A 26,682-nucleotide genomic window follows, 5' to 3' on the forward strand; every position below is an offset into this window, starting at 1 on the left:
AACCCGTGTCCCCTGCATTGGCAGGCAGACTCTCAACCACTGCACCACCAGGGGAAGGGGAAGCCCCCTCGACATTAATAATTTAAATGTTTCTAAGTCAGCCTTGGTTTTTTCATTTTATTTCATTTTATTAATTTATTGCAACCTTCAAGAGTTTAAGGCTTTGTGTTTTTGAGAATGATGTAGATGAAAACAGTGATAGGGGTGACCCTGTCTGATCAAATGATGGTTAATATGCAGACTTACAGGAAACATGAGGACAGATTTTTGACTACAAACAAATTCTTCACCTTACAAAAGGGTTTCCCAGTTATATTCCTTCAAATGACAAGCATATTCAAAATACTAGTTACATTTCAAAACTTATTTTATAGGAACTGTACAGAAATACATTTTACTTAAAGAGAGATACACCCGTAACATATGATAGTTAGATCAAGGGGTTCTGCACTTGGCTACCTACCTCCTGTATTCCACAGCATGACCTCAAAGGCTCATGAAGCAGTTAGGTTTCTCCTTTGTCACAGGCTCTTTTCTGGTAACCCAGAGTTGTACTTCAGTGTATCAATGTTGTCACGACAGTCAGACATGATGTAACCCAATAAAAGTGATATATAGAAATGTCTTCCCCTGTTGCTTTGAGAAGATACCGCTCTGCCACAAAAACAAAGTTCCTTCAAGAAGTATTGTATCCTATAGCACTAAGAACTTGCAATCATGTACATTTTGAACTTGTAAAGAATTAGTGCCTTATCAAATCTGTTAGGGCCCCAGGGCAAAAGGAAACTTCGATGAAGGAGCAGTGGATCTGACTGCAAAATGGCTCGTTCCTTTAAAAAAAAAAACAAATCTCACACGTCTGACTCACGGTTTCAGACTGAAAAATGAGAAAGGTCTTTTAAGAGATGTAACCTACAGTGCAGACTTCATGTTGTTTTAAAATAGATTTATATCAATATTTGCCTAAAGTGGCTCAAATTAGGTTGTTTGAAACCAAGGACAACACAGTCTCCCTTCAGTATAGAGACATGTCTCTAGACCTAATTAACCATCACCGCCAGTGATTTTCTCCTTCTCTCTTTTCCTATGACCCATATGGTTGTAATCATTTGTTCCCACCTTGGGGACGGAATGTGGGACTTGGGCCAAGTGCACCAGCTCACAGGGGCAAAAGGTGTGAGATGGAGGGATTTCCGCCTGAGCGCTGTTCCCGAGTGGCGCTCACAGCTTACCTTCCAGGGCTGAGTGTCACCTCATCCTGCTCGAGCCCCACTGGGAAATGTGGAGGTGCTGGGGCAAAAGAGAGTCGTTTTACCTTTGATCTCAGTGATGTGTGTGGCGGTTTCTTTGTCCTCTCAGATGTTCGCCCAGGATACTGTTACACGGCTCTGGCAAACGGGCGCTGTTCTAACCAGCTGCCGCAGTCCATCACCAAGATGCAGTGCTGCTGTGACGTCGGCCGGTGCTGGTCTCCGGGGGTCACTGTCGCCCCCGAAATGTGTCCCATCAGAGCAACGGGTAAGAGCCCTTCCATTTATCCAGAGTATCTCTGCTCAACCCCCCGCGAGCCCAGGGGCAATGTTCGTGCTGCAGATTTAGTGGAAACCCGGGTAAGCGAATGACATTCCAGAAAATAAAAGAGATGGCCTTCAGGGAAATTTCCTCAGGTAATGAACAGGGGAAATACAGAGGTCCATACAAATGACACTGTTGGCAGGTACTGTATCTTACTTAGCTTGCGTATTACCACTGGGTAGCAACCTGACCAGTCAGAAGAACTGGTTCCTTCCTAGTCTCCTGTATTTCTTTTGGCTCTCTGTATTTCTTTTGTATCCTCAAAAGCTCAGCAGAATAAAACTCAACTCCCTCAGAGCCTTTCAGGTGAGTTATTCGGGATACACATTTCCTCCTTCCCTAACGTTTGACCCTCTCCTCTTCTTGGTTGCCAAGTCCTGTTGATTATTTTTTCTTTTCGATTTCTCTTTTCTGTCATATTCATTTCCACCTAAAGCTCATTTTCTTTCATCTGCACTATTGCAGTAGCCTCCTAACTGGTCTTTGTGAAATCCACAGCTGCCACGTAACATTTCCCAAAGCCTAACTCATCTGAAATTCAGTTTTAAAAAATTGTGTCTGGGGAAAAAGTAGAGAAAGGTGTCCAGAAAATTTTTTGCAGGATGAACTCAGGCAATATCCAGTGGTCCAAGTCACTCCATTTCTTGAAAATAAAATTTTACTACTTAGCAGGGCATTTAGAGTCCCCAAATCTGATCCCCGTTCATCTTTTAATTCTTGTTCTTTATAGTAGCTTTATTTTCTAATTAAATTATGCAATCCAGCTTTCCTTGAACCCAGTCGGAGCATTTCTAAACTCAAATATTCTTTTTTCTCCAAACTTCTCCCCAGTTCAGGTCCTTACTCCCTACTCCCCACCCCTGCTACCTCTGCCTGTTATTTGCCCTCTTGTTGGTTGAGATTCCTCTCAAATATGACCTAATCCCTGCACATCCCAAGACCACCACTGCTGAAAGTTCTGCCTTCTTGCTCAGTGCTCTAGGTTTGTACTGTTGCTGTGATACAGATCCCATCTGCTCAGGTTTGTGCCTCTGTGTGTTCATATACAGCTTTTTTACTAGTTAATAAATCTCATTAGGGGGTTTCAGTCATCATTATAGTGCCTTATTCCTTCTAATTTTTTAACACTTCTCTGGTACTTAGCGAGAACTTGCTGATGGGAGGCATTCACGGAGAGTGTACGACTTACTAGGTGACGTCTTTCCCACCAGTTCTAAGTAAAACTTGGGGTAGTAACTTCTTCTCAATCCGGTTCCTGAAAAGTATGTTTAAATCAGGAAATTTTAGGGGAGAACATCAAGATGCGGATGGATGAATGCAGAGCTAATGAAATACTTCAGAGTGTGCTATTCGCAGAATATGAACGCCCCATTATCATAGGTTATAGACCTGCTCACGGATGTTATTTCTAAATTTCTATTTATGACTGAGAATTATGTGTGTGGATTAAAGAAGCAAGAAAATCTTTCAATAAATTTTAACATATAACAAGTCATATATTTTGCCATATATTTTGACTGTCTCTGGCCTAAAAAATATAAGGCACCCTTCTTAGTTCACTAGGGGGACCATTTAGTCGGTCACTGTTTTGAAGCACATGACTTTCTACTAAGACATACAGCTTGGATACCAGGAGAATCACTTTTTAAATGTATATGTTAACTTAGGAACCAGCAGCATTGATGTGGATTCTTTCCTATGTTGAGACCTTGAATAGAAGAGGGAGGACCAGAGTAGGCTTAGGTGCTGAAGACCTACTTTGGGACTCATGGGGCAGAAGGCCGGGTTCCCCTATGTAGCTTTGCGGGGAGCTGCTCTCCCAAAGGGTACCACTGAAAGATGCACAACCCTGAGACAGGCCCAGAGCAGAGCAGATGGATAGAGCAAACTAATTTGCAGGTAGGTGTGTTTGTTTGTTCAAATGTTCCAGTACCAGTACTACAGAGCTCTGGGTTCTTAACTTATGGAGAGTGATGACATAGGAAGGATGATTTCAGATTGGTCAGCTTTTCACTTTAAAAAAAAATCAGTATCCTCTCCGGGTTAAATGGAGATAGGAAAGTTGGACATCAGTTGAACAAAATCAGCCCCAGCTTGCTGATTCTGAATGTAAAGGGGCTCAACGGAAAGTTATTAAGCTGAAGAAAGTAGGAAGAAGTACAGAGCCCAGCCTGATACACTTTCATGGAGAGGTTGAGATGAATTTAATGGCATGCTTAAAATAATATACCCACCTAGTTAGCAGAAATGCTGATAAGCTATCCAACTTCTTTTATAGAAATCCTAAAAGACTAAAAAAAAAGGTTGATTGGTGCTTGGAAGCTAATAAGTACAATTGCCATTCAATTAAATCCAACATAGTTAATAAATTCCTCTTCTGTGCAGTTTTCCAGGTGAGGCCGAGAGTGGGATTTCATCATGAGTTAGACACGATCCTTGACTTCAGAGACTGCACAGTCTTAGTGGTAGAGAGTTGGTAGAAAGCAGGTAGCCAGGAAATGATGGGTATGGCACATCCAGGTGATAATTCTATAAGGAAGATCACTGTGGTTTAACAACAGGGACTGTAGCATCCTGATTCAGGGAAGCATAAACAATATATAAATCCTTTCCAAATACAGTCAAGTACTACAGAATCTTTGTGGGTTGAAATTCCAGATAAACAATGCAGTAGTAGAATTCTCTGAAAGCATAAACTTAACCTGAGTTGGAAATGTCAAATATGATTGAAAAAGTTTTAGTAATGGACCAGAAAAAAACAACAAGGTACATGGTAGCTAGGTATGTTTAGCCAAATGTAAATGGACAGACTGTCCCATGAGGTTGAAATATGAATACATTTCAGTACGACATATCACTGTGTCATAGAATAAGCCAGATTCTAGTCCACAAGGAAAATAAAAATACTAGCCTAATTTCTATTAATGGATGAAGCTAGTATAGAAAGTACCTATGGGAGAATCCCTGTGTGACAGAGGTAATAAAATAATCAACATTCTGGAAAGAGGGAAAAAAGAAATTTAAAAAATGATATAGTTTACTTATAGAAGGGAACTATGACAAAATATGGCTATTTGTAGGAAACATGAAAATGAGTGGTTAAGTAAATACATTTCTCGACACCTGAATACTGCTTAAAAAGACCTGTTTGGAAGCCTCCCTCCCCTGAAATGTGTCACAAATCTAAACATGATTTATTCTAATAAAGAACTGGCATTGTGAAAAGTAGGAGTCAGTCTGTATGGGCAATTATAGGGAAAACAGTTGACTAAGTCAGAGTGTACTAGTTTGGGGGATCATTCTGCAGCATTAACACCAGACTCACCAGCCCCTGGTATTCCTTCTGCCCCATGGGCTGCTTCTTCTTTGTCACTTTGTTGTCTTTTACAAATAGGTGTTCCTCAGGGCTCTGTCTCCTTTCTCCCATCTCTTCACTTTCCACACCTTCCTTATGTGAGCTCATCCGTCCCCATGGCTTTAAATGACGCCTATCTACTGATAACCCCAAAACTTAGCAGCAGCCCTGACTTCTTCTCTAGGCTTCAAACTCTCTCTCTTTTTTTTTTATAACTCTATGAAATGCATACAATGACTCCTCCCATTTTATTTATATTTATTTATTTATTTATTTATTTATTTATTTTTGGCTGTGTTGGGTCTTCGTTTCTGTGCGAGGGCTTTCTCTAGTTGTGGCAAGCGGGAGCCACTCTTCATCGCGGTGCATGGGCCTCTCACTATCACGGCCTCTCTTGTTGCGGAGCACAGGCTCCAGACGCGCAGGCTCAGTAATTGTGGCTCACGGGCTCAGTTGCTCTGCAGCATGTGGGATCTTCCCAGACCAGGGATCAAACCCATGTCCCCTGCATTGGCAGGCAGACTCAACCACTGCGCCACCAGGGAAGCCCCAAACTCTCTTTTAAAACTGCTTTGTGACATCTCCATGTGGATGTCTGATATCTCAAAATTCATATGCTCAACGTAGAGCTTTTACCCACCAAACCTGCTCCCATCACAGTGTTGCCCATCTCAGCAAACGGCACCAATGTCTACCCTGTTGCTCAACTGGAAAACTAGAAGTCATTCTTGATTTCCTATTCCCTCAGCTCTGACATTACTCCTTCCCCAAACATAGCCCATTCATCTCGAAAATAATCTTCAAATGTGTTTACTTCTGTCCAGTTCCATCGCTGGCTCCCTTGTCCAGCCATCCTTGTCTTGCCCTTGGTCTCCTGTGGCAGTCTTACTTCCCTCCAGTACAGTCTCCAAATGCCAGTGAGAATGATCTTCTGAAAATGTTCATCTGATCATGTCCCACCCCTGCAGAAGACTACCAGTGACTTCCCAAGGCATATAAAATAAAATCCAAGCACTAAAAAGTGCTGTTTAGAGTCCTGTGGGATCCACAGGTGGGAAGACTGGGTGGAGATCATGGCATTTTATTCTGTTCTTCCTTGAGGTGAATTTTGACATAGGTAAAGACTTCCTAGGTTTTAGGAGGGACATGTGGTACACACTCTGGGGAGTTTGTTTCCAGTTTTGAGTTATTGTTCCAGTCTGGTTGCTGCTGTAGGTTTTAGGAATGCTGGCTTGGGAAAATAGCCAAGTCAGTTGGCTTTTTTCCTTTTCTCCAATTGACCTACGTGGTTTGATGATCAATTTTATTCAAAATTTCTTTACAAAATAAGGATGACTTCCATGGGCCTATGGCATATGCTACCGCTCAGCTGTTGTGTTGTGTTGTGTGTTTTTTTTTTCCAGAGGATTTCAACAAGCTGTGCTCTGTCCCTATTGTAATTCCCGAGAGGCCAGGATATCCTTCCCCACCCCTTGGCCCCATTCCTCCAGTTCACGCTGTTCCTCCTGGCTTTCCTCCTGGACCTCAAATTACAGTCCCTCGACCGCCAGTGGAGTATCCATATCCATCTCGGGAACCACCAAGTAAGAGCTCAAAAGTCATCTAATTACCGTTCTTGCATTAATCAGGTTAACTTTTTTTTTTTTTTTAAATCTCAGATCTTTGCTTCCACTCTTTTTATTTTTTTAAATTTATTTTTATTTTTGGCTGTGTTGGGTCTTCGTCTCTGTGCGAGGGCTTTGTCTAATTGCGGCAAGTGGGGGCCACTCTTCATCGCGGTGCGCGGGCCTCTCATTGTCGCAGCCTCTCTTGTTGCGGAGCACAGGCTCCAGACGCGCAGGCTCAGTAGTTGTGGCTCACGGGCCCAGTTGCTCCGCGGCATGTGGGATCCTCCCAGACCAGGGCCCGAACCCGTGTCCCCTGCATTGGCAGGCAGACTCTCAACCACTGCACCACCAGGGAAGCCCCAGATTAACTTTTTTGTTGTTGTTTATGCTGTTTAAGTCATTAAGTAAGTTAAACCAATCCTCAAATATTTCATTTACAGAGTGTAGTATATAAGTTTCTCAACTGGCCTGTTGCATAAAGGAAAATGGGCAGTTTCATATTCTCCAGAGATTAATGTCCTTTTGCTATTGACGTTGTGGGAGAAATTTAAATCTGATTCACAGGATCAATCCATAGAGGAGGCATAAGATGACTCTTTGGGTTATATATCATGCAAAGGAGTTTTGCAAATAGTTAAATACCAGTAACTCGCTGCCTTTGTTGTTTCCCTACGCTCGAGGCCTGAGAGTGAGGCGGAGGGAGGGGTGGGGAGAAGCGGGCAGAGGAGAAGGCTACAGCGAGGCCGCGGTACCTGGCAGCATGCGCCACGGTGCACACGTGCTGTCTGTAGGCGAGAATGGAAACATGCTCTGTTGACGCCAGGCGACCTTTGCCCAGAGTGTCCTCCTTCCTTTATGATTCAGCATCTTGCCCATTATTACTGGATTCAGTGCTGGTGGAAGATGCCCTAGTTAGACCTAATTTTAATGGGGTTTCATGTTATTCCTTCAGGGGTGCTGCCAGTCAACGTCACTGATTACTGCCAGCTGTTTCGCTATCTCTGTCAAAATGGACGCTGCATCCCGACTCCTGGGAGCTACCGGTGTGAGTGCAACAAAGGATTCCAGCTGGACCTCCGTGGGGAGTGCATTGGTACGTGATAGACCACTAGCTTGGCACCAAGAGGCTACTGCATTGCTGTTCCATGACTGTATAGGTTTTCTATGGCTGCTATAACAAATTGTCTCAAACTTAGTGGCTTAAAACAGCACAGATTTATTATCTTATATTTCTATGGGTTAGAAGTCCGACCCAGGTCTTTCTGGGCTAAAATCAAGGTGTCGGCAGGGCTGTGTTCCTTTCCGAGGCTCTTGGAGAGAATCCATTTCTTTGCCTTTTCCGGCATCTAGAAGCCGTCTGTATTCCTTGGCTGAGGGCCTGTTTCTTCATCTTCAAAGTCAGCAGTGTAGCATCTTCAAATCTCTAACTCTCTGGTTCTCTCTTTGCATTCCTTCTAACACGTTTAAGGATCTTTGTGATTACATTGGGCCCATCTGTATATAATCCAGGAGGGATGGATTCCGCTGATTAGCAACTTAATTCCCCTTGCCATGTAGCATATTCGCAGGTTCTGGGGGTTAGGACATGAGCATATTTGGGGGGGGCATTATTATGCCTACTATAGTGACTTTTAACTTTCATTGTAAAACACATTCAAGGCGTTGCTGGTAACTCTAACTTAAGCCATCCTATCGAAGCCTGACCATTAAAATAAAGCATTAGAAATGTCCCCAAATTATGAAACTTTGCATGGTTTACTAATTTGAATGGATAACTTACCAACTATCTCTAGTTAGCAAGGAACTGAAGCAAGGAACTTTAAGTTGTTGATAAGGCAGTTAAGCTAGTGAAGGAAGGAAATGTAACACAAGGATAATTTGTTGGATTGGATAAGAACACCCAGTTGCCATCTAATTTTTAAAAAATAAACTGCTCTCTTAGGTCTATTATAAATCCCAATTCCAATTATGAATCAGGCAGAAATAAGTAGTTCTTGGTTTCTCATGCTATATAGTTTCCTGGTGATATGAAAGCCCCTTCGAGTAGCATGTTAGGAGAGAGTCCTTCAATCCTGAGAGGTCCTCCAGAGCTGGGTAAGAAAGGCAAAGGGAACGTCTAGCTCAGGGTTGTGAGATCAGACTTGCATCTGCCACAAGAAGCATGTGACTTCGGACAAGTGGGTTACCTTCCATAAGCTTTAGCTTCCTCATCTTCACAAACAGGAATAAAAACCAGTTTACCGGTAAGTATACTGATAGCTCTAAATGAGTGTAAAACTAGTGGGAGCCTGTCTAGGGGCGGGGTGGAGGTGGTAGCAGCCTTGATGGTAGGTGAGAATTGCCCTTTAAACAACAACAGCTTCAAGGTTTGTTGTAATATTCTTAGTGGAACTCAGAAAGGAATGCTTAGATATGGTTAGGCCTTCTTTTCATTGAAAAATTGAGCTTCAAGAGACACTCAGAATTGTGTCCAGAAGCCACTTCTGAAATATTTGTCTGTTTGGTTCCCTTATGTCAGACCCAAGGAAGAGAAAATGTTTATTGGCTTGGAGTGTTGAGTTGCTACGTATTTGGCATTTTTCTCTGAAAAATGACACAGGAAAATAATACATTCTAACTGCTCAACCAGTTAAAGTGGCTGGTGACACCGTTATTGTAGTGGAAAGAAAAAAGATCTTTTCATTATGCTATTTATTTCTTAAAAGGAAAGTGTTTTAGCATGTAAAGGAAACCAGTAAAATGGTCTTAGAGTTAGGAGTTACTGCGATCTAATGTCTTACTAAGATATACTGTGTTTTGCAGATGTTGATGAATGTGAGAAAAACCCTTGTGCTGGTGGCGAGTGTATTAATACCCAGGGCTCCTACACCTGTCAGTGCCGACCTGGCTATCAGAGCACACTCACCCGGACAGAGTGCCGAGGTACGTATGGTCCTAGCTTGGCACGTCGGACATGTATGCTAAGTAAGGAGTTGGCTTTGAAGGAATTCCATAGAGTCTGAATAACCCTTGCCAGGAGAGGCTAATATGCTCCCATTGCTTTTTTGCACTTAATTCCAGAAATGGTTACTCTGAAGGATAGCATCATAAAATCTGGCAAACATTCAAGTTATTTTAAAAGATGTTTCTGGTGCCTGTGGGAATATCTTCTTTTCACTTCCTTTTTTTTTTTTTTTTGCCTCATCACTATATTGTCTTAACTTTTAATCCGAGAGCTAGGGAATGGGGTTGTCCTTTGTTGACACAGAAACTGAGAAAAGTTTCAGGTGAAATTTTACGCAATTAATTGCTTCATGGAAAGGCCTGAAGGATAAGAAGTGCCTGTAAGTTCTTGCTGCTTATTTCGTGTAGCCAGCGGCAGCCAGTTGGAAATGCAGCATCTCAGGCCCCACTTGAGACCTGCTGAATCAAAATCAGCATTTTAACAAGATCTTCCAGGGACCCTTACGCATGTTAAAGTTTGAGAAGCACTGCTATAAAGTTGCCTCACAAAAATTTCCCTTCAGATTTGTTTATTAATTGACTTATTAAGCCACCCAATATACCTCTTATTGGATGACTTTGATGTACTGAGTTTCTGAGATAGAAATAATTAAGATATGCTCCCCACCTCAGGGGACTATATCTATATAGATATAGTCCCTCAGGGGACTATATCTATATACATCTATATCTCTATAAGTTGGGTGCAGAATGATCTGTTATCATTGATCAGTAAAGCCAGATAAAAGCAACAGAACTCTGTTAAAATTAAATACAAGGAAAGATAGGGAGGTTTGTATCACTTTAAAAATTTGTCAGCCATTAATGAGTTAATTTTATTTGCCTCTTTTAGCAAAAGTTCTTCATATTAGTTGAAGGCATACAGATGTTTTTATTTTTTATTAGTGACTGTTTTCAAAATCTTTGAATTTGGTTCTGACTTAGGGATTTCTTGCCATCAGTGTATTTTAGTACTCTGCTTATAAATGGCAATTTTGAGCAGAAAAACCTGGAGCACAGCATTTCAATCTGTTAATATTTCTATTAATGGCCTACTTACTGAATTACAAATATAGTTTGAATTTTTAACTGAGTTTAGAACCTTCTTTATAACTATTGTTTTAAATAATCAGCACGTACAAACAGTATACGAGGCATTTTGCAACCGTGGAAGATAAACCGAAACCAGTGTTTCAGAAGACAGCACTACTAAATAAGCAAATAGGAGACATTCTTGAGAGCATTCAGCTGGGGCAGGGGCCAATCAGTGTAGATGCATGTTATTGTCATCACTCTGAGACTTAGTTTATTAGAGACTGAAGATTACCTAAAAGCCTCAAGCACTGTCTTCTTTAAGAGCTAGTGCTAAGTTTAGCCCAAGCACAAGAAGTTGGTAACGTGATCACATTTGGGGGTAGATGAAAGTTGCCACAGAATGGTCAGAAAGGCTGTATACTTAGCTGAGAAGGACACGAGGAACTGAACAGAGGGGACAGAAGAAACATACAGAAACACGGTAGAGACTTTGAATGGCAAGCTTTTCGTTTATTTTTGTAAGGCAGCAGGAGCCCGATGGCATTTTCACATTAGCGAGGAGAGAAAAAGCTGAACTCTTTATCCTGTTTATTTTATTCTTGGGCCTCCATAGATTATAGAATCCTAAAAAAAAAAAAAAAAAAAAAAGTAGATTATAAAATCTTAAAAAAAAAAAAAAAGTCTGCTGAAGAATATGTGGCTTTTACTATTTTTTGGAGTGTGGAGCAGGTCAGATTTTAGTAAGGATTAAGAAATAAATGAGAGAGAAAAAGATTGTAGGTTGTTGGCACAAAGATCAGACAGAAGAAAAGCCCAGACTGCCTCAGCTAGTCCAATGACTCGTGTGGAAACCACTGCTGGATCTGCCCAGAAAGAAAGTGCGTCTGAGGGTCAACCACAAGACACCGTGCAGACACAGGGTAGACAGAATAACCAGTATGCCATGAATGCACATTCTTGTCGTCCAAAGGATGTTTAGGGCCCTTATACCCAGGCACATGGCCTCAACTCTGCCTGGGTGGGTCTGCTCCCATCCAACTCCGCTCAGTGCCCTGGCCTCTATCTCCTGGGGAATAAGCCCTGGCAAAGGTTGTATGCTCTGTAGACAAGGTGGTTTGTGTTCATCCTTTCTGATGTTCATCCAGGCATGTAGCCTAGAAACTGAGGGGAATAGATAATCCAGGGTAACTCGTTGCCCACTTTAGGTGAATTACTAATCTTTAAATGAGAGATCAGATGCAGGTTATCTGAGCTATTGTCATTTTTAACACTTCCATATCATGCTCTGTTGTTTACTTTGGCATATAATACTAAACATGAAAGAAAAAAGGGGAAATGTCCCCATAGTACCAATATTTTGTTTGGTAGATAGAATACTCATAAAGTTATAAAAGAGACTAAGAATATATAAACAAATAAAACTGTATTTGGACCAGAGCGGCCGTAAGGAAGGTAGACATTTCAGAGTCAAATGATTGACGGTTTTCAGATGGAATTAGGTTTTTAAATTGGTTTTTTTTTTAAAATGTCATTTCTGTTTAACTGTTCTGATACAGCTAACATCAGATCTGCCTTTTTGATCGTGTCTTAAAAGACACCATCCAAAGTTCATTGTAAATAATGATATATACTGGCTCATTGAATTACCTAGGAAAATGGTGAAAAAGAACCTATTTTGTTTACAGAACTGAGATTTAGGGAGTCTTATTAGAAAGTAAAGTTAAATTGAATGCTATTATGTTGGCATTTTTTTCTTTCATATGTCTTTCAAACTTTTATTAGTAACCCTAAATTTTATATTATTTAATACTGAGTTTATGTTGAAGAATATTATTTAGTAACCAAAACCCAAGACTAAGATCATGAGTTTAGAGACGGTGAGAGGAAGAAATAAAATAACTTAAAATCCCCTAAATAAAGCTATTTCTTCCTTTTTGACTTCGATTTTAGACATTGATGAATGTTTACAGAATGGCCGTATCTGCAATAACGGACGTTGCATCAACACAGATGGCAGTTTCCATTGTGTGTGTAACGCAGGATTTCATGTTACGCGTGATGGGAAGAACTGTGAAGGTAATATAGTGTAATAATAATTACAGTATAATCATGTCATTCCCCTATTCCATTGCAGTTTCAGTATCAAAAGCCTTTAACAAGACCAAGTCAAACATTGAGTGAAAGGTCAAAGTATCAAATATATATTCACCTATTGTTATCTGGGAGGATGCCTAACTTTCAACAGTATTAGTTCCTTGAATTCACATTTGTGTGAGTCAAATAACATTGTAAGTATAGGAGCAGAGCTTACTATTTAAATATTCCTGGTGATGAAACTTTTGTAGCATAAATCATTACTTCCAAATTTTATACAATCAGAATTTGTACATTAAAAAAAATAGGACACACCTAATCTCGTATATTCTTCAGTCACTTATAATCCTTTTGTTTAAAGTGTCTATGTAGTAATGAAATATTACTAATGAGTATCTGAACATGTAAAATTTGAGAGAAATGTTGACGAGAGTCAACCCTTTTTATATTGCCTCTTGAATTAATCACCTCTCTTTGAATTGGGCTGTTTCATTTTGTCTTTTCCCCGGCCTTTTTTCCCCTAAATTGAAAATGTGACAATTATTGATGAGTTTCCACTTCTTAGACCTTTAGCAAAAAATGAAGAATGCTCCTTATCATCTTTCCCAATGTCTTCGGGAAAGATCCCAAGAATCTATTCATACATTAAAGGAATTTCAAAATTGTTCTTAGAAACATTTTTGGCAGAATATTATCTCAGTGATTCAATTCAAAGACTTAATGCCAAAATTCTCAGTTGGGATAGAGTCTTGTTTAAAAAAGAAAAAATCATAAATTACTTCGGTCTGACTAAAGCCTGTAAGTGAAAACACACTGTGTCTAGAAGAGCAAGTGCCTCCTAAGACAGCTGTAATATTAAATAAAATAGCATACTGATGAATTGAAAGAAATATCTGTATGCTCAAGGGATCCTAAAGGTTAGCTGTCATGGCTATACTTTATAGTCAAGTCTTGCATTTTAAAAATACATTTTTCCTACCCCTATTTAAAATTGCTTCAAACTACAAGCAGTTCTCTGGTTTCTACTTTTTAAAGAATCAAGAAGTAGCCTCAATACATTTCACATTTCATCATTCTTAGTTTCGATTTTGTTTTTATTTTCAGTATATTAGAAGTAATGTGGATCTGTAAATATAACCATCAGGCTGTTAACACACCTTTCAGTTTGTAAACTGCTGTTCCTAAAAAGAGCCTTGGTAGCTTTTATTGAGTTAAATTTCATATATATATTTATATGAAAATATATATTTATATGAAATTTCATAGATATATATTATATGAGTCTAATACATATACATGTGTATATATATATACATGCATATACATGCATGTATATATATATTACATATATACGTATATGCTTGTGTAAGTATATATATGTCTATATATACACACATGTCCTAAAATAAATTTAGCCCTATAGTTTGCATGCACATGTCAAAAATTGAGAACTTGAGATACATATTTCATATGGCCACTCTTCTCTTTGTAAGCTATAATTTGGGTGAAAATTAACCTTAGACAATAATAACAAAAAGTAAAGAAATGTGACGAAACAGAATTATATTGATCCAGATTGGCTTCCTTTGTAAGCTTACTCATCTGGCCATAAGAAAATATATCTTTTGTATTTTTCAGATATGGATGAATGCAGCATAAGGAATATGTGCCTTAATGGAATGTGTATCAATGAAGATGGCAGTTTTAAATGTATTTGCAAACCTGGATTTCAGCTGGCATCAGATGGGCGTTATTGTAAAGGTTTGTGCTATAAAACTCTAAATCATATTCTTCACCCGTTTTTTCTCCTCTGTACATTGCTTAGAGCTACCACCTTTCCTTATTGATTGTCCCTATTTAAAGTACCCCTAAATCTGGATTAAGAAACCTGACTGGAACTCCTTCTTAAGTCCAGCCATCCAGAGAGCTACGATTTATGCCCAGAAGGCTGTTCTTACTTCAGAAAGGGTGTTTGGTGTCTTCTCAAAGGAGCCTGGTAGGCTCCATAGCAAATGAATGGGAAGCTGAACTACCATTTGGACTACCAACAGCTGTGAGCATCTTTTTAGATAAGCTGAGTTCTGCCTCTTCCTTACAGTTGAGGAATAATGACAGTTGGCTTCTTGATGGCTGTCATTTGCCACCTCTTACATCTTCACCTGGACAGAATATTGTAGACTCTTATTGCGGTGATCTCTTCGTCATAATTTCCTCCAGATACCTTAAGAAACAGAATTTATTTAAGCTTTATCAAGTCACAGAAGCAAAAAAGGGAAACAGGATTAAGCAGAAGAAATAAAGGAACCAGGAGCCATTATTTAGCTTTGTAACTTTTGAAGTAATCTTATTGCTCCAAGTAGTGAAGCAAAATGAAGATTTTTATTTGTGCTGTTGAAAATTGGGGTCCTGAGAAGAGTTATCAGGAGATAACTGGAGTTATCAGGAGAAGAAGTTAAATTTGTGCTTAGTGTCTCTGCCTAATGCAGCCAAGGATGAGTAATTATTGCCCTTGTGTCCAAGATCTGAGCTGCAACCAGACTTCTCAAGGAATCTCATACTCAAAATAGATCCAGAGGAATCTGCTATAATAGACACTCACAACCATAGTTTCAGATGTAGGAGGTAGAGAGAGCATCAGGCTAGTCAAGATGGAGAAGGCAAGAAAAAGTCCTATGGTGCCTCTTCTCTCGGTGCCCTTGTATTAAGTCTTCAGCATGATGTGTATTTTCTCTAGGCTTAAAAGAGCTTCCAGCCCTTGGTTGTTTACCTACATTCTCTATGACCTTCACATCAATAGCTCTTAATATCGTGGAAATCTGCCTTCACAGCAAGAGGAAGTTGTTGTTGTTGTTGTTTTTTTCAAATTTGAAGTAGGAAATTGGTTTCCGTGCTTTTGAGCTATGCGTTGGGAGGAACTTATAGTTGGGGAGACAAGATTAACGCATGGAAATATTAAGACAGCATACAACAAAGCACCAAACTGTGCAGATTAAGTGCTGTACAAGTGAAAAAGAAAGGGGAAGGGAACGATTGCCGGAATATTTGGGACTAGGCTTCCAAACAAAATAACAGAAGGAAATGTGAAAGTCCCTTTGTGAACAGAACTCTTCTGAGAACATACACTCCTCTCTCTTACCTATGCACAGAGGATGCTAAGATTCACTTTCAGTACCTATAGGCTGCCAGTGACCCAGGCCACAGACTCTTAAGGGTGGCCAATCGATAATGCTGTTGTAACTATTTCAGAAGATATTATGACCTCACAGGTGAAGCTCGGTTTTGCAACTGTTTGCAATCAGTGAACTAGTATCTTATTGATAAATGGATTGTTCCAGTCATTTGAAAGAGCCTGATGATTAAAAGTCTGCTCTGACTTTTAACCTTCTGGCTTAAGAATCAGAGCTAGAGAGAAAGAGGGGGGGAAAATGCTCCATATTCTTACCTGTGTCATCTTTATTCTGACGTGTAGAGAAGGTGGAATACACACACTTGTAGTAAGAATAAAGGAAGAAAAAAGGAAAAAATTTCTTGTACGCTGAATTTCTTTTCCATCATTTTTCTCTTGATATCATGGGATAAGATTTTCTCTTAGTGCTGAGCATTTGGCTCTTTTTTTAAATTTGTTTTTATTTACTTATTTATTTATTTTTGGCTGTGTTGGGTCTTCGTTTCTGTGCGAGGGCTCTCTCCAGTCGTGGCGAGCGGGGGCCACTCTTCATCGCGGTGCGCGGGCCTCTCACCGTCGCGGCCTCTCTTGTTGCGGAGCACAGGCTCCAGACGCGCAGGCTCAGTAGCTGTGGCTCACGGGCCCAGTTGCTCCGCGGCATGTGGGATCTTCCCAGACCAGGGCTCGAGCCCGTGTCCCCTGCATTGGCAGGCGGATTCTCAAACACTGCGCCACCCGGGAAGCCCTTGAGCATTTGGTTCTGATCCCACAAAGATGTGACTGTTCAAAGCTGAATGAACAATGCTAATTTAATCGCTACAGTTAACTGATCTGATGAACAGCCTGGTCTCCCTGATCACTCTCTGAAGGTGGAGGCCACTCACTTTGAACAAGGCCCTCTGGATCTATGTTCCATCGCTGTCCCCAGTAAAAAACCTTTGGATTACGTTTCAGGCTGTAGTCACCACTGTTTCACTGTAGATCTCAATTTGAACAAAAAGGTGACCTGAATAACTGAACCAGTTTGAGTTCACGTATTTAAATATAACTGCTGTTTTAAAATACAATCTGTACACGGAATCTTGGACCATCTGAATATATTTTGTGCCAAATAACACAAGCTATGTAAAACGCAGAGGTGTTTCAGTCTCAATTTGCCTTTTTAAGGTCAGAAGAAAGGAAATATTCACCTACACCAGTTGTATATTATAAAAGGAGTTGTAATAAAACGACTTGTTTCTAAGTGTTATATGTTTTCCAAAACACAGTTTTGGTACCATTTCTATTTCCATGTTGGAAATAGAACATGTTTGGTACCATGTTCAGGGGGGAAAATATCTGCTATTATTAGTATGTGCCCAATAAAATCTTTTACCAGACCTCCCTAAGGATACACATACGATACTATAAAATATTTGTAATGCTTAAGAGAGATTTTTCTTTGCTGGGTTCCAATTGATTACAGTGCTGTTGTTGGCTAGGAATCGTCATCAAAATCATCTATATTCATTTTCTGTTCCTTTTTTACGGTGTTCCATCCAGGCTTTAGTTCTGTTGTCTCCTCATGCCATTCTAATTTTCCCAGAGAGTTAAGGCGTGAGTGATACTGGAATGGACACCAGTCTGGGTGTTGGATGCCAAAAGGAGAAGCTTCCTGCCCAGGCCAAAGATGTAGTTTATTATCAAGCTAGATTTCTGACAGTCCTGGAAAAACTGCCATGTGAAACATTACACAAGACCCTTTGTCTTTTAGCTGTCACTTTCCTTCTTCTTCCAATTCTGTTTTTGCCTTTGTGATTCTTACTTTGGATAAAAAAAAAAAAAAAAAAAAAAAAAAAAATCTCAGGAGAATATTATTGAAATAGCTTTCTATGGAAAAGAAATAAACTCAGACAGTTTATCTCTCTCAATTTTTGTTCCTGTTCTCTCAAAGGAAAATGAAATGCATCTCACTGAGCTTTTATTGTTGACGCTGCATATTATTGTAAATCTTCCCCATTTTCAAGTCTTAGAACTGTAAATATGTTATGGCTTTAGATAAAGTCACTTTATTTATTTATTTTTTTTCTCTCTTTTTTTTTAACATCTTTATTGGAGTATAATTTCTTTACAATGTTGTGTGAAGTCGCTTTATTTTTAATAAGTGCTTTTCCCCACCACAGATATTAACGAGTGTGAAACACCTGGGATCTGCATGAATGGGCGCTGTGTCAACACCGACGGCTCCTACCGATGTGAATGCTTTCCTGGACTGGCCGTGGGCCTGGATGGACGTGTGTGTGTCGGTAAGGTTGAAGCCATAACTAGATGTACGATAGAGATCCACCCTCTGTCAGTCAATAAAATCCGCCAATAATAAATGCACTTGACTGTAGCAGATATGATACAATTAATATTTGTGGGGGCAACAAACCAACAGGGTCAGTTCTTTTCTTGTATGACATGGATATTAGCTTAAGGGATAGAAAGATGAGCTGAGATAAATGCAAACCAAGGGAATCCCCACCTCTCCTTCTCCCTTGTCTTTCCTAATCACCTAGCTGTCCTCAGTTTTCTCCAACCCTCCTTTGTTGATAATGGTCTTTGAAATTGACCTGTATATGCCCATTATCTCAAGGTGAACATTTCATTTTCATCTAGGGAATTAAATGTCCCAAGGGAGGTATAGAATGCAAAGGAGGATATGGATAAGTAAGAAACTTATATGATAATAGTTTTATGTGGCTTTATAAGACGTTTGAGATTTGTTGATAAATAGATACAAAGTTTTTCCAAATTATTTTTAAGAAAGGTAGTCGGTAGGCCCTTTGAATTGGGAGAGGATTGGACATAGCTGGAAATCCCCTCCTGGTGGTAAAGATGATACTGCTTAGTTAGACCAATGTCTGCAGATTTGTATAAATGAACCTTTTACAGATTAAACATCCTCCTTTTTGAAAGTACATCTAATTCAGATATTCAATAATTGCATGTTTATTTTGAGGTGGTCTGTATTTCTAATGAAGATCTTATTTATCATAAGGTGAGATTGAATGGTCATCCATCATTCATTCAACATTTATTAAGTGCCTTCTCTGTACGCTCCTGGGGAAGAAAAACATGAGTGAGGTATAACCCTAGCCCTTAAGGACCTCACAGTTGGGTAAACCATAATAGTCCCTAGAGAACTGAAAGAGTCTAGTAATTAGTTTCCAGTGCTTGGAAGCTGAATGCAGAATGATTTGTTTCGTTTTGTTTTCCATTGGGACCTAATACCAGAGGCATTCTCTGTGAGTTAGAACAGGGACAATGGCTAAATAAAACCAGCTTCAACTTTGACCTGGGGGGTTCCCATCTGTTTGAAACGATAGTATGATGACAGATGCTTCTTCCTGTGTAGACACACACATGCGGAGCACATGCTACGGTGGATACAAGAGAGGCCAGTGTGTCAAACCCTTGTTTGGTGCTGTTACCAAATCTGAGTGCTGTTGTGCCAGCACCGAGTATGCTTTTGGGGAACCTTGCCAACCGTGTCCTTCACAGAATTCAGGTATGTATGTGGTGTCATGGGGATGCCCTAGTACTCCCAGCCTTCCGCCACCATCTGCAGTCTTTGCATTTTTGGAAGTCACGGGGAAAGATTGAATCTGCTCTCCAGGTGCATCATGTACCTTGCTGGGGTCTCGGCAGGGGCTGCTCAGCCTCTGCTCAGACGTTCCTCACAGGCCCAGCCATCACTTGGATTAGGCAGCACATTCATGCCTCCCATCTGAACTCCTCCACCTCAGTAACAGTCGTGCCCCTTAGGGTATGTGCAACTTGCCTTGTTTTCTAAAGTAGCTTCACAGTGTTTACATTTTGTAGGAACTATTATAAAAGCAGAATTCTACAGAGTGTAAAAGTAAATAATTTTCAGATTACCTGAATGTTTCCAGCTTTTTTTCCAAAAGGCCATTTGTGAATTTTGTTCAAATCCTTCATGCTGGTTTAGGTGTGCTTTTCCTAAATGATTTTATTCAACTCTAGGGAAAAAGTGTTTTTCCCAATTTGAGTGACATGGCATAGCGAAAAGAAAACTGGCCAGTGAGTCAGAATCCTGCTCCCCAGCCACAGGCAGACAAATTACTTAATTGGAGGTTCAGTTTTTTGTGGATTTTTGTTTATTTAGGAATTTTTCTCACCTAATTTCAAAAGGATTTGAGATGGCTTACATTAGTAAACAATTATAAAGTAGAATAACATGGAAAAGGGATCTTCGTTTTTTTCATCTACAAAATGAATTGTCTTAGGTAATCCAGAAGATCCTCTCCAGTTGTAAATTATTTCTGTTTGTAAGGCAAAAATAGTTTATTGAAATGAAAGCAACAGACTGTCAACATTTGAACGTAATTTTAAGGTAGCTTGGCAGTTGACTTCTAATGTCCTAAAATAGAATAAGTCCTAATATTGAAAACATGTAGCTCTGATTGGTTGGTTTACATCTAAGATTCAGTTAGTTCATTTCTGGCCTAGATACTATCAATTAAAGACGAACTCACAATTTTTAAACATTTGCCATTTTGAAAATGATAATATTTGAAATCAAGCAGAAATTAAAACGTATTATGAGAAGTTAGAGAAAGTTAAGTGGAAGACTTTAAAAGTCTTTAAAATGGGGGAATGCCAGTTAAAGAAAGAAAGCTTTATTCTGGATGACTGCTTCACCCCGTCATTTTATATATGATTACTAACAATTAAATACATGTTTGCAATAATACTTTGATTATATAGTATACAAATATAATTGTATCTAAAAAGATACTTCCATGCAACTTTACAGTTGTATATTATTAATATCATCCTTTTAAAGTAAAGTTTGTTACTTTAATTTTTCAAAGTACTTTCCTCGCATACTTTGAATTTACAAGATAGATGGGTATCCTAAAAACTGGTACAAGTATATAGGTGATTTGTCCATGTCTTGAATGAGTAGAATAGCCAAAGCTTAGAATCCAGGATCCTTGGTGCATATAGTTTTTTGTTTTTACATTTTCCTCTGGACCAATTACATCTCCAAAGAATTCTTATGCTCCGTAGGAAAATGAAATATAAAAGATGACCCAAAGAAACCAAATTTCTTTAAGTGGTAAAGCTTAAAGAGAGTTACATTTGAAGCTCAGTTCCACTACCTTCTGTTTTATATTTGAATCAATTTACACAAAAGTGGTCCACATGTGGAAATGGTTCCATCCCGTTTGGTTTCTCCACCTCTTTGATAGATGAAAATGCCAAATCATGAAGGATTGAAATGTAGGATGTCCCTTATTTCAGGAGAGAGGAGGGATTTTAAAGGTGACTGGAAATATCCAGAAGGAATATGTTTAGTCAATTTAATGAGAAATTCTAACCACTTAACATCTAAAGCTCATCTTTGTGCTCTGGAAGTCAAATAAACTATATGTGTAGATACATCTCACTGGCTGCTGAGCATTTACTCCTTGTAGAAATCGGTCAGTTAAAGCCACAGAAGAGTAATGATTAGGAATTTTCTCTTCTGTCCTCATTCCACTGTCTCCATGGCACAACACTGAGTTAGCTCAGCAACACCTACCATTTATTAAGTGCTTGAGTTGTGCTGAGCACTTTACATGTTCTCTCAGTAAATCTACAGCACTACCATGTGAGTTGGGTATCATTTTCTACACTTTATGTAAGAGGGAACTAGAAGAGGGAAAGGGCTTGCTCTCAAGACCCTCAGCAATAAGCACTGTCATCAGCATTCAAACCCATGCGGATCTGAATTCACTACAGAGTCTAGTACCAGATCCTGCCCAAATGGAAAAGAATAATGACAATAATTTGCTTCCATGTAGGCTAAGCATCAGCTAATTTAACGCTAATTATAAAACTGCTTTCAGCAAAACTGGCATGATTTTGTTTTTCCTGTTTTATTGCTTACCCTATTTCACAAGTGCTTTAATTAATTGCTAATGTGAGAGAATAAAGAGGATGTACTTCTTTCTGCTGCCAGTCCCTGGCTTTCAAACACAATGGCAGCCACCTTCCCATTTGTTCCCTTTTTGGCTCCTTTTAAGATGATTTAAAAATTAAGGGATTTCACCACTTTTCTCAAATTTATGTTTGGTAGAAGACAGAGGCTCTGAAGGAGTCAACCTTCATTTTTTAATCTGTATAAATCCTTTGCATCCCCTGTCATCAGGAATGCAATTTTCTAGAATGTGGAGGTATGGGAACTATTTGCTTCAGCACTGAGGTACAGGTGGCCTATGTAAAAAAGCCCCATCCCTAATATTCACTTCTCCTGCCACCTAAGCACAAATGATCTGCATTTGACCATGAGATTCTGTAGTTGCCAGAAACCATGGGCAACTAAGGGAAACTTAGTTTCTTTTCCTTGGATTAAGTGTGGTTCCTGTTAGTTCTCCATTTCCATCATTCACTCTTAGGTTTATCTAAATATTGTTGGAATTGTGTATAAAGCATTGCATCAATTTTAAGAAATAGAAATCTGATTCCATCACAAATTTGGGAACATATTCTATATACCTCCATTTCTTCAGTAAGATCCAGTTTTAACATTATGCAATACATTTCCTATGGATTTATGTAATAGAATGAATCTGGCATCCTGATAAATATTAACTTTAAATATACACATAAATGCAAGTGTAGATACCGTGTTATTCTTGTGAGGGGAGACTAGAGAATTTGCAGAGAGAAATGAGAAAATGTTAAGAACTTGATTGTACTGAAAAAAATAGCTCGAACTAAGAAAAAAATTTATTTCCAAGATGGTGGGAAAGAGTTTTATTAACAGTTAAGAAACCACATTTTAACAGGCACATTTCACTGTAAGTGTAAAGTGTTCCCTGGTGACAAAAAATCAAGCCATAGGAAAAACACCTTTTCCGAAAGTGCTTGTACAAGGAATTGCTGGAACTCACGTATATCCTTATAAGTCGTTTTTCACGGTGATTACGGAGCCTTTAAAATAGGAGCCTGGTGTGACTCCCCTAGGAGATGCCTCCTTTTCCGTTACCACTTTATTTCAGTTCCACTCACTTTGGAGGAAATGATGTGTGCAAAGCCAAGGGCAGGATTGACCTGGTCTGCAAACAAGGGAATCATTTACTATCTGTTAATTTATTGCAGCGGAATATCAGGCGCTCTGCAGCAGTGGGCCAGGAATGACGTCAGCAGGCAGTGGTAAGGACTTAGGACTTGTTTTGAAATTTACTAAGCATGTGCAGAGGCCGCACTGGGCCTTCCTGTGGGTTTCCACTTGGTCCCTTTACACCAGTCTGGTCCGACCCCCCTCTCTGGCCATCACTGCGTGATCTACCTGGGACACTTAGAAGCCCCCAGTGGCAGAACAGCTGTGGCACAGCGGGTCCTGGGATTGCTGGGTGTGGGTGTGGCACTCATCACTGAAGGGTTGGGCGCTCTCCCAGGGTCACTGATGTGAACGAGATACAGTGACCGTGGTGGCTCGTTCGTGAGAAGGGGCAGGCTGGCCCTCCTTTGGATCTACCACTATCCAGTACAATCCAGGGTTACGAGCTCAATTGAACCTATGCGCATTTTGAACACTTTCTTAACGGTCAAGTGCTCAGTCATTCTCAGATGGCAGTAGGGAGCCATCTTGTGTTTTGTAGCAGGTGGTGATAGCAATTAACTGAGTTGGAAGAAAATGAAATGTTTAAGTGTAGACGTTAGAAGTAGAGAAATACTGGTGCCATAAAAGAAATTAAAGGGGAGAATTGGAGCAAGTGTAGAACTAGGTGACAAGAAAGAGGAAGGGATTCCTTTATTAATAAAAAACTAAATGATTTGATTCAAGAGAGTTCTGGGAAAAAATTGACTGACTGAATTGATTGTCAGTTCATTCTCTTGATTGATTTCATTATTATGTGTGGATAAAGAAAGGGCGAGGTGGATATTTGGAGGAGAAAAGAGGAGAAGTAAGGAAATGTATAATGAATAAGGAGTTAGTGCGGAATAAATAAGTTGTGATACGAACCTGGATAAGGAAAAAAAAAAGGTCAACCTTGATTTATAGAAGAGTCGGGCAACAAGATTTGAGACTAGCCACTCACTGACTGCCACTCGGCATCACCCTTGACTCTTAGAGCTCTCCTCAGGCTGTGAGCAAACGGAAGAGGAGGACCCAGGTTCATCTGGACAGAGTAGCAGAGGCTTTTCCAGAGCAGGTGGTGGTTGAGCAAGCTTCGGACCAATGTGTAGGCTTGCTCCAGGCATTCCCCACACAGAGTGAAGAGGGCATTATGTGTTTATGGCAGAGTAAGAGATTTAAAGTGAATAAAGGGTTCATATTTTAATTTAATCTTGAGAATCCTGTCGAACCTACGAAAGTCTGAACCATGAGAATGACACAGTCACCTTGTTTTTAGGCCGTTAAGTCTGGTGGCAGTGTAGAATGTAGATTGAAGAAGGACAGGCTGATGGCAGGGAGACCAGTTGTAGGAACCTGGGCTCTGTATTTGATCAACCTTTCCACCTTGATGTTTGGACAAAAAGAAGTCCAGGAGTTCTCCTCTTGATTAAGGATTGGTAATCTTGTAGTTCTAGCTCAGATGCCAAGTTCCTCTCAGGGACTGATGGAAGGAAGACTTGAGTCAGAATATCTTGTAGTGAGAAAAAGGGATCAACATTCTCATCAAGGAGAAACTTTATTTTCATGAGGTCCTAAGGTCTTTACAGTTATTGTAATGTTATTTTTTGATAGTTCATTTGATGTTTACTTTAGAATGTTAATGATTTTGAACTTTTTTTGTGGTGTAGATATAAATGAATGTGCATTAGATCCTGATATTTGCCCAAATGGAATTTGTGAAAATCTCCGTGGGACCTACAAATGTATTTGCAATTCAGGATATGAAGTGGATTCATCTGGGAAAAATTGTGTTGGTAAGACGTTTCACCTGTTTTCTAAGACATTTCATGCATCATGCATTCTTTTGTTGCTTGAGGGAAACTGCTCTTGAGTAGATTAAAGGACTGGACAAATGGATGCTCTACACTTTGGGTGTCAACATAGCTGAATCCTGACAATTTATATCTTTTGTTTAACTATGTAAAGGATGGAACATGGCAACTGTCCCTCTCATACAGCGTGCAGTTCTCTAATTGCGCAGGTTGAAGCCGAGTGCTGCCCCTACGAGATGCCTTTGTTATTAGGGTGCTGCTAATTGTCATTATGTGCAAAGTAGATATAGCAGTTATTTTCAAAACAGCAGAAATCTTACTTTGAGCATTTTCACCTGCTTTCCTTCTAAACTATGTGGCATTTGTACTCACATAAAAAGAACTCACAGTAAATCAAAGTATCTTCTCTCCCCCCCATTTAAATCAGCTTTCACCTGAGTTTCAGGCTAAGCAAGTACCTAAAAAAATGGAGGATAGGAGCAGGTCATGGGAGTCCACAGGCTTATCACAAAACCCTCTGCTTTCGACTGCAGGTTTCTTCTTCTCTCCCTAACTTTTATTGCTGGCCTAAACCTGGCGCTTCCTTCTTTATGGTCTACAATTGAATTTTGAGAAATGATTTCTTTCTCTCTCACACCCTTAATTTTAGGGCCCCTTTTTTGGGGGTACAGTTGTTATATGAGCATACATGGTACTTTCAAACTAGACTCAACTCAAAAAACAGTTTTACTATTTCATTTTTCTGTAGGAGCCTCTCTGTATTGGCAGACATGAAAAATCATTATTTATTTGGGCAGGCCAGAAAGTCACAGAGATGTTTTAGCTTCATCCAAAAATCACGCAAAAGGGAGAGTTTGGGAGGCAGAAGGGATTCTTCCTTCAGTGCTTTAGTGTCTACTCCAAAGTTGGACCCATTATCATCAGGTCAGAAGTATGTTCATAATTCAGATTATTTTCAGAGGTGTGAAGCTAGGAATCAAAAATCCGCTTCAGCCACTTCCCACAGAGTTCCAGGGACTGGCTATTTTATATCTTAATCTTTAATTCCTCAAATTAAAGTTCCAGATTCTTCTGACATCATCAAAGTTTAAGAATTGCAATAGTGACCTTTTTGGGAAGTATGAGCATTCCTTATATGATTTTGACAGAATTCTCAGCATGCTATTTGCTCAGACAATATATAACTTTATACTTGATTTTCCCATATTTTAAGAACTTTATAAACACAGCCCTCCATATCTGTGAGTTTTGCATTCACGTATCTAACCAACCTCAGATTGAAAATATTTGAAAAAAAATTCCAGAAATTTCCCAAAAGCAAAACTTGAATTCGCCATACACCAGCAACTATTTTCATAGCATTTACATTGTGTTAGGTATTATAAGTAATCTAGAGATGATTTAAAGTGTATGGGAGGATGTGCATAGGTTATATGCCAGTACTATGCCATTTTATATAAGGGGTTTGAGCATCCACAGATTTTGGTAACCTGGTGCGGGGGGTGTCCTGGAACCAATCCCCTGCAGATACCAAGGAACAACTGTTAGTTGCTGATTTAAGTATATTTACTGCTGTGAACCCATGCAGCTCTCCAGTGCTGAATTTGTGTATCCTTTATGTAAGGGCTACTAGCTTGTCAAATGGTAATCTAAGCAGAATCTCTCAATGTATAAAACGTCTCTTGTGAATATGTAGCCTATTTTGTGGACTGAGTGATGTACCTTAGCTCAAAGAGGTATAACAAACTGTTTTAAGTTCTGCATTTCCTAAATTATCTAAGTAATACATATCAAAAGTTTGGTTTTGTATCAGACTTGCCTATTATTCAGCTGAAAGCAAGGAATTTTCCTCAGCTCTCTGAATCTCGAGTCTAAATTCCTCATGACAATTATAAACTCTACAGATTGCTTCATACTTTATAAACATAACTGGAGACCAC

The 26,682-nt window shown here is 39.6% G+C and overlaps 1 protein-coding gene across 2 annotated transcripts in view; it reads left to right on the forward strand.

Annotated features, from left to right (window-relative positions):
• FBN1 (fibrillin 1) overlaps positions 1-26,682 on the forward strand; it is a 253,387-nt gene that overhangs the window by 129,327 nt on the left and 97,378 nt on the right. For both annotated transcript variants that reach the window (XM_082452979.1, XM_082452978.1), the window contains exons 10-19: positions 1,360-1,518; positions 6,334-6,513; positions 7,490-7,630; positions 9,340-9,459; positions 12,505-12,630; positions 14,287-14,409; positions 17,977-18,099; positions 19,194-19,346; positions 22,949-23,002; positions 24,599-24,724. In XM_082452979.1, the coding sequence (XP_082309105.1) occupies positions 1,360-1,518; positions 6,334-6,513; positions 7,490-7,630; positions 9,340-9,459; positions 12,505-12,630; positions 14,287-14,409; positions 17,977-18,099; positions 19,194-19,346; positions 22,949-23,002; positions 24,599-24,724 (1,305 nt within the window). The remainder of the gene's footprint in view (positions 1-1,359; positions 1,519-6,333; positions 6,514-7,489; positions 7,631-9,339; positions 9,460-12,504; positions 12,631-14,286; positions 14,410-17,976; positions 18,100-19,193; positions 19,347-22,948; positions 23,003-24,598; positions 24,725-26,682) is intronic.

The sequence above is a fragment of the Balaenoptera physalus genome (genome assembly GCF_965194825.1).
Source record: "Balaenoptera physalus genome assembly, chromosome: 2".
Taxonomy (NCBI): Eukaryota; Metazoa; Chordata; class Mammalia; order Artiodactyla; family Balaenopteridae; genus Balaenoptera; species Balaenoptera physalus.